The following is an 8,361-nucleotide window of genomic DNA, read 5'->3' as shown; positions in this document are numbered from 1 at the left end:
GGGTTTTCTTGGTTTTCTCTGTACTATTGTGGGGGTTTTACTTTACAATATAAAGCACCTTGATGCAACAGTTGTTTAGTGTTGTTGTTTGGTGCTGTTTCGTTGAACTGAATTGCTTCCAGGAGGATAAGTCATGTCACAAAGATTAGTCACCCAATCTCAATCCAGTTGAGCAACTTTGGGATGTGGTATAGAGGTAAATTCACATCATGGAGCTGCTGACAAATCTGCAGCAGCTGTGCGTTGCTATCATGTCAATAATGACCAAAATCTCTGACAGGTTTCCAGTAACTTGATGAATCTGTGCCTCGAGGAACTGAAAGTGAGAAAGTCCAACCAGATACCAAGAAGTTGTACCTAACAAAGTGTCCAGTGAGTGCAAATATTACATCAGAATTCCAGTAACAAGATAAGAAGGAGAGGCGACGAGGAAACGAGCGAGGAGGAGGCAACGCTAAACCTGAGGAATAAAGATGGATGAATTGTGAGAAAGACAAATCAGAATCCAAGTGAAGCCATTTGTCCTTTACCCCTCCCTGTCTGTCAGCAGAAGCCAAATAATCTCCTCATTTATCTGGGGTTAAAACTCACAGCGCGCACAGAGGGATTTGCAACAAGCTGGAGATTTTTCACACCATCAGCCGTCAGTAAGTGAGTTAGTGATCTTGAGTGATATATCCCTGTATGTCCCTCTTCTTAAATGAGTTAGTATGTGTCTAGTGGCCGTGTCGCCAAGACGTGCTGGTGATGGATGAGGCTCTAAGGAGATGGGCTGTAAAAAAAGGCTGATTCTGGCACTCAAGGGTGAGATCACTTCCTCAATAAAAAAGCATTGTCCCGAATCATCACAGCAAGGTATGAATGCTGATTAGGGTATTAGGCGAAAGAGAGCTCCGCTGTAAAAATAAATCAAATGAGCTGCGAGTTAATGCAGAGGGTCCCTCTGATACAGAGCTACGGTGTCTACGACCGGGGCCCAATGGCTTCGGATACAAAGACAGCAGTAAATAATGAGTAATTATTCCAAGTCCCTCATTGCTGGATTACAGGCAATGTCTTACACTCAACTAACCCTGCAAGGGCTTCTCTTAATAGTTGCTCTGTAATGGCCGCAGGGAGGCATCATTTTTAAGGCGTTATTGTCCTTAAGAAAGAAAAATATTCCTGGAGAGTAATTATCACACTTTCTTAATCAGAATCAGAATACTTTATTGATACTTAACAACGCGCTAAAGACAAAATGAGCTTCCGTGTCCTCGTAACAAAATGACAGAATTATCCAAAGGTCATTGAAAGAGCTGTATTTTTTAATGGATGTTGGAACTTTTTCCTAGATAAATGGTAAAACTGACGTAAAACAAAGATTTCATGATACACCTGATACACACTGGGAAAAGTGGTGGCAAGTTTTTCTTCAAATGCTCTTAGTGTAAGAAAAAGATTATTAACGCACTGATTTTATCTAACTGATTGGTCACTGGACGGTGACGAGTTCCTTCCTGCGCTGTCACATAATCATCATCTATCTAGACATGTTAAAGGTGAGCAGGTGAGAAATTTCCCTTCTTTAGTAGATGAAGTGAAAGCAGATGGTAGTTGTGGCAGACTGTGTACAGATCATTCTGAGGACTTTAACAAGTAGGTAGGAAAACAGATGACACTGATACCTGCATCAATGCATACATCCAGGATACAACAGGGGACCATTTTCCATGTAGAATTTAAGAGGAGGAAGAAGAAAATAGAAAATAAAAGATTTCATGCAATCCTCTGGAAAACTGTTAGTAAAGTTATTGCTGTAGCTCTTTACTGTCAATCACCCCATCACCTCCACCAAAGCAGGCTGAACACCTGAAAAGTTGAAGGTCACTTTAAGACTTTGTGCACCAGTTTCTCCAGCACACAAATCGAAGGGTTTAGTTGATCTTTAATATCATTATTATTATTATTATTTTTATTATTTTTAAATAATGAGCATACATGTGACGGGATATGCAGCTGTTCCAAATCTCACTGCAGTGCAATAAAAAACTATGACTGGGTGTGAGGTAGGTTCACTCAGGAAAGGGCAAAGCCAGCAGTAGCTGCCTAGTGCCATCGTGTGGTCATACAGGATATTGCACAGGTCAGTAAGTTCACGTTATTCTCAGAAATATTTGGAGCTCATATTACAAAGTTTTTTCTTTACAAAAAAATATTTTAGCTTCCCCCCCAAAATGGTTATAAGTATATCCATTCACCCATACTCTTCCACATATCCGGTCCAGGGATGCAGTTGGGCTGGACAGGTCGCGAATCTGTTGCAGGACTAACACATTCATGCCTACAGCCCATTTAAAATCAGCAGTTAACCTTACGTACATGTCTTTCAACTGCGCCAGCAATAACATGATGATGCATAAAATTCAGTTAAACAGTGTAACTGAAACTCATGCTGGCCAAAGGCCCCTTATGAGCCAGACAGTGTGTTATCCTTTAAATCAGTCACTGACAAAAGCTGCTTCCTTTTGAGTAATCAAAGTAGAATTAGTGGCGTAAAGGGCATACGATAAAAACAGAAGTTACCACATTACAGCTTTATCTTTAGATGGGTTTCTTTTTAGTCACTATTATTTAGCAATAAAGAAAAAGTGAGTTTTCCACCCAAAATTTAAAGAGAAACTCCAAACGTAAGATGACCGATTTCACTTGAAAATAAACTGAGCAAATATTATGTACAGTTTCCTCTTGATGCACACAAATAACCAAGTTAAACTCATACTGGTTCCTTTTTTGAAGCACAGATAAAATAAAAAGGTATTTTTTAAGAGCACAACTCCCCCAAAGGGCAGGGCCTACAGTAAAACTTTGATATTTTTATTGCAATATCAATATGTCAGCCTGTTTTTTATTGTCATTGTGATGTCTTAGTGCATCATATTGAGAAAATTAAAAGTGTTGTACAGCTCTCTCTGTGGCCTTTCATATGATATACAGGACGCTAAGGTCACGCTTAAATGCTTAGCCAACCTAGGCACCCATGTTCCCCATGACCTAGTATGTTGTTTTGAAATTTAAAGAAAATCCATAAAAAATGGTAGGCAATAAAAAGTTTTTACTGATTTTCCCACCAATTTGGATGTGATGTTGATCTTTCACCTAAAGTAATTTGGTTGGAGCTGTTGCTGGTATCTACCATCTCACAAAATTTGAACTTGATAGGTTGAAAACTGTGGATGCCAAACTGCTAACAAACATGCAGAAAGACAAACAACTGGAGCAGATTACATATTTGGAATATAGACATTCTTGTGTCTTACACTATATTTATTGTGTTCATCCTCCACATTTGAATACTAGCTCTTCTGTTGGAGCTTGTCTGGTGTTTGTTTCTTATTACAAAGATATATTTTCAAAGTGCAACTATTAGCTTTTAGTGTAGCTTAGCTTAGCTTGTATAACTATTCCATCTGCCATCAGTTGATATGAGTGTCCATACTTACAGACAGGCTGTATAAGAAATGACTCACACTAGCAGTACACTGGAGGATCAGAGAGGTGATATGCTAACATGCCTCTTCAGGTGAGCTGAAACCAGACACCTGGCTGTTACCATGGCACCGCTGGGGGGTTGATCGGAGGTGGAGAAGGACTCAAATGCAGCTTTTTTCAAGGCTTCTTGAGCTATGATACTAGGCGTTTTGTCTTCCTCCTGCTGTCTGGGATTAATTTGTAACAAGACATGGCTGGACTCAATTGAGTGTTGAGTCCTGAAGGAAGCCAGTCAGCAAATAAAAGTATCAGATGTAAAATAGTGATGGGTGGACAGTGGTGATCCTAAACGCCTGACAGGTCTTTGCCCTTCTGATCGATGTGTCACACAGCGAGGGGCTGTCAGCACCCCCCGCCACAGGCCGAACAACGGACATCAGCACCGGTGAGTCCCACTTCTCCCACACAGCAACTTTTTCCACCGACCCCTTCATCATTTTTCACCTGCTGTCAGTTTGCAGTGAGTGTCTGCAACATCTTGGGCAGAAATAGGCTGGTACTGAATGTTGGAACATGCTGGAAAACTGCATGAAATATTGCACATGTTATGCTCGTTATACAGCATCTTTTTGCCTTCAGGGGCCTACCTGCAGTATATGCTCTTTAATCCACCAATATCCACTGCCAGTCATGGTCTCTGTTAAAGTATAAATGGAATGAAAGTGTGGTCTTTGCTGCTTACTCCGAAGGTTAGAAACTAGGCCAAGCAAGCCGGAGTGTCTCCAGTTACAGTGTTATCTCTTCCTCGGCAAGCATCTGATCATCTTTCTTTCTCTAAGTGTTGATTTGTGACATGCAATCTAAACCCTACATGATAGACTTGTATGACCCTACAAGTCATAACTGTGCATACTACGCTTTTACTTTATCTGTGAATCTTTCATTTTATCATCACTCTTGCTTGTATATTCAGATGATATCTGCAAAATAAAAAAAGAGACTATAAAGACTAATGAAGACAGAATAGCTTTGTGCAAAATTACCATAATACATAGTGCCTTTATGGTATTTACTGATTTATCATTCCAGATTCACCAAGCCCCACTCCTCTTGTAGGAGGAGGAGGAGGAGGTGAGAGGGCAGAGGGAGGCCAAGAGGAGAGGCAAGTTGTCCGGGAACTGTGGTTCATTGTAGTGATGGCAGGCATTGCCCTACTGCTGCTCGCCATCGTGCTAGCTGTTGTGCTTCATAAGGTAAGATACAGCATCTGTGTTACTGTGTGTGAATGGTGGCAGACTGATTTTACTAATTGCTCTTTCCATTATTAATAAAAACGTGCATAAACTGCACGATAGACAACTGGGGCAATCATTGCAACCATTAGAAAGCAGCTTAAACCAAACTTTCCATTCCCGCTCTTCATCATGGCCTAGGCCCTGAACAAACCCCCATTCAGCAGAGAGAGACCTCCATTGGTGGCCCTGCCCATGCAGAAGAGGAGTCCCATGGCTATCTACCCACCCAGCAACTCTATGTTGGTGAGGGGAGATCTACTCTAGTTTCTTTTTGTCTTATCGCTTATTCAACATTTCACTTACAATTTGTAAGTGAAACTGTACGTGTCTCAGTAACCACTGGTTACTGACTGCAGCTAGCTAGCTGTGTTTGACTTATTCACCAGGGGTCACCAAGGCACCTAATATTTATATTATGAATGACACTCATGACTTTTCCTGATTAGACTTTTTGCCAGTACAACTGTATAAACTACTATACTACACTATAGTGTGATATACTATATATTTTATGCTATAGTATATGATATGCATTTCGTTGCCCTGTACCTGTGCATGTGCAATGACAATAAAGTTGAATTCTATTCTATTCTATTCTATTCTATTCTATTCTATATTGTTTAGTTTCTATACTATATTACACTATACCATACGTTTTGTACTATAGTATGCTATGTTATACTATAGTATATTACATTGTTTATTCTCTATACCAGCGGTGCCCAGCCTTTTTGGGCCATGAACCAGTTTATGTCCGACAATATTTTCCGGCCTTTAAGGTGTCGCGGATAAATACAACAAAATAAAACCACTACCAGTACCAAAAAAAAAAAGGAAGATTTAATGATAACACATGGGAAAAGACCCAGGGAAACTGAGTTAACGATAAAAACGATAAAAAAATTAATGATAAAAATGATAAAAACCCTTAAAACCATACATATGTATGTAAAAACATACATATGTATGTAAAAACATACATACGGTATAAGATCATTTTAAGTGTGATGAAAAGTGAATATTATATTTAAATACAGATGTGGATTTATATACATTTCTTAGATAATAAAATGTGGGCTGTTGCCAGCATAAACTTTGAATAGAACTGATGGGCAATCAATACTACTATATTTTCCAAGGACGTATGCCATGCTGTCTGAGTTATTACCAGCATACACCACTCAAATTTAGTTGATGGGTAACATTTGAGTGTTTCCTTAGTATTTATTCTTAGTAGTTTCTCTGCTTAACTTTATTATTACCAATTTATTAAAGAGGTTACTGTGTTATAAGTTACAATGTATTAAGAAGGAGACTATTTAGCAAATAAGAAAGGATTGCTAGTATTTGTAGCCCATAAAATACATTTATTACATTACTCTCAACTGAAAAATTCTCTCATTCATTTCCCCCAGTTTGATACTGTGCCTGACACAACAGGCTTCTCTAACAGTGTAACGCTCAAGGCCTTCACCATGAAGATGGAGGTAAAAGCAAATGTCTAATCTACATATACGAATACATTTTTATTCTATATGCAAGTGATACTTAGAACTTTTTCTGTCTTACCAGGAAGTGCTGGAAGCTAAATGTGAGCCTGGAGATGAGGATCCTCCACAGGGTGAGTTGGGCATCCTCAGTGTGAACTCCCTGAGGCGCAGCGTCAGCCAGGTGATGGATGGGAAGTCACTCACTGGAGACGATGACGTGTGGGATCCCAACATTTCAGGCCATGACAGTGGGATGGTGAGAGATCCCAAAAACGTATGCTGTGCCTGTTTAAACTGGAAGCACTAAAGGCCTTTTGCTACAGTCACAGCAGAGGAATGTAGTATGCTATATACTGCTAACCTATGACCTTCTCACTCTGCACATTCTTTACATTTGTCCACAGAACTGTAGGTATTTAAACACTCACAGGAGAGACAGACTTGCTTAATAAGAAAAAAACATATCACTGGAAATATGACTATTTCCTTTAATAATCTCCATTCTTCTTCTACAGTTTATGGATGATGAAGAATTTGTTGATACAATCAAAGGTTTCAGCACAGTGAGGAAGGAGCACACCATGTTCACCGACACTAACCTGTGACCTGGCGGCAGGGCTGAACAAGGCCTGAACAAGGCCTGAACAAGACTCTTAAAATGCTTAAATCCACCCTTTTTCATGTTCAGCTAAAGCGTCATAGCAGCTGGCTAACAGTTCTCTCAAGATGAGCCACCACTGCAGTAAAGGGGGGGGGGGGGGGGGGGGGGGGGGGGAGTAAGAGGAGCCCAATGGGATTCGTGACAAGAACAGAGGAATAACTCTGTGAAGGAAGGAGAAGGGAACTGTTCTGACATTCAAACATTACAGAGTGGAAGGTGGAAGCAGCTGCTTGTGTGGAAGGAAAACTAGGACACGTCTGACATCACCACTGGACACACAGAATTAAAGAGAGAAAAAATCAAAGATACAGACACGTACGTTTGTTAAGCTTTCCTGCCATTTTCCGCTGTAAACCCTTTGAAGTCATGCTGTATTTGGATGCTCTGTTAAAAAAATCTCTTATTTAAACCTTGGCATGTTCATTCAACTTTTTATGTCAGTTTTTCCCATATTTATATATCATAAACATATCTCAGTTTTTTTTTAATTAACTTTAACACTTCCAAAGATGAAGTAAAGGAAAAAATATCTGGAATCATTAAGAGAAGCATTACACTATAAGAAGGTTTTTCCTTCCTAGGTTCATTAATTCTTAGTTATTATTAATCTCTGGCTCTCTCCCAGGGCGAGTCTTTTGTTGTGCCTCCCTCCCCTGACCTCCAAACTGGTCATGGCTGATGGCTGCCCCTGGCTGGTTCTGTGGGAGATTTCTTTCTGTTAAAAGGGAGTTTTTTTTTAATGTGGCCCTGAGAGGCCAAACGGACTGGAACACCAGCAATAAGAAAAACGCTGCAAAAGCACACAAAGCACAATGGAAATAGGAAAAACGAAAACAGAAATAGGAAAAAACAGATTTCCAAAAGCACAAGGGAAGTGTTTCTGGGGAGGCTATAAAACGACGGACCAGTTGCAGGAACCCAAAACATTGTAGGTGTGTTTTATCATGATTCATATAATACTGATGACGTTTTTTTAGGCTAATAGTTAGGCTAACACTCTGACCTCTCTTTTCTTTCTTCACAAAACCGATAGATCCTCTACTTCTTTTAAGTGTCTCCCAGCGCGATTCTTATTGCATATTTTGGTTCCTGCAACTGGTCCGTCGGGTTATTGTCTCCCCAGAAACACTTCCCTTGTGCTTTTGGAAATCTGTTTTCCCCCCCCTCCTATTTCTGTTTTCTTTTCTTTCTCCCCCCCCTATTTCCGTTGTGTTTTGTGTGCTTTTTCCTTCCCACTGTCGCCAAGTGCTTGCTCATTGGGTGTCATTTGATTGTAGCGTCTTTACATTCCAATAAAAGCACCTTGAGGCGACCGTTGTTATGTTTTAGTGCTAGACTATTTCTTGCAATTCTTTCACATGCATAAACTCCTGTTTTCTATATTTCATCCTCATACTTTGACATCTTATGTAGACCCATGGTATTCTTTTTTAAATCTTCCCAT

At 39.9% G+C, this 8,361-nt stretch overlaps 1 protein-coding gene across 1 annotated transcript; it reads left to right on the top strand.

The window, feature by feature from the left end:
- Positions 1-3,640: 3,640 nt before the first annotated feature.
- Positions 3,641-6,891, top strand: LOC308397732 (usherin). The gene is made up of 6 exons (XM_080883807.1): positions 3,641-3,916; positions 4,561-4,724; positions 4,905-5,009; positions 6,182-6,253; positions 6,339-6,512; positions 6,772-6,891. Exons 2-6 carry the CDS (start codon positions 4,668-4,670, stop codon positions 6,859-6,861), a joined length of 498 nt encoding a protein of 165 aa, XP_080739933.1. The 5' UTR covers positions 3,641-3,916; positions 4,561-4,667; the 3' UTR covers positions 6,862-6,891.
- Positions 6,892-8,361: the final 1,470 nt, after the last annotated feature.

Source organism: Rhamphochromis sp. 'chilingali' (genome assembly GCF_963969265.1).
Source record: "Rhamphochromis sp. 'chilingali' genome assembly, chromosome: 5".
Lineage (NCBI taxonomy): Eukaryota > Metazoa > Chordata > Actinopteri > Cichliformes > Cichlidae > Rhamphochromis > Rhamphochromis sp. 'chilingali'.
Note: the sequence above shows the minus strand (reverse complement) of the source record. Positions and strands in the feature narration are given on the sequence as shown.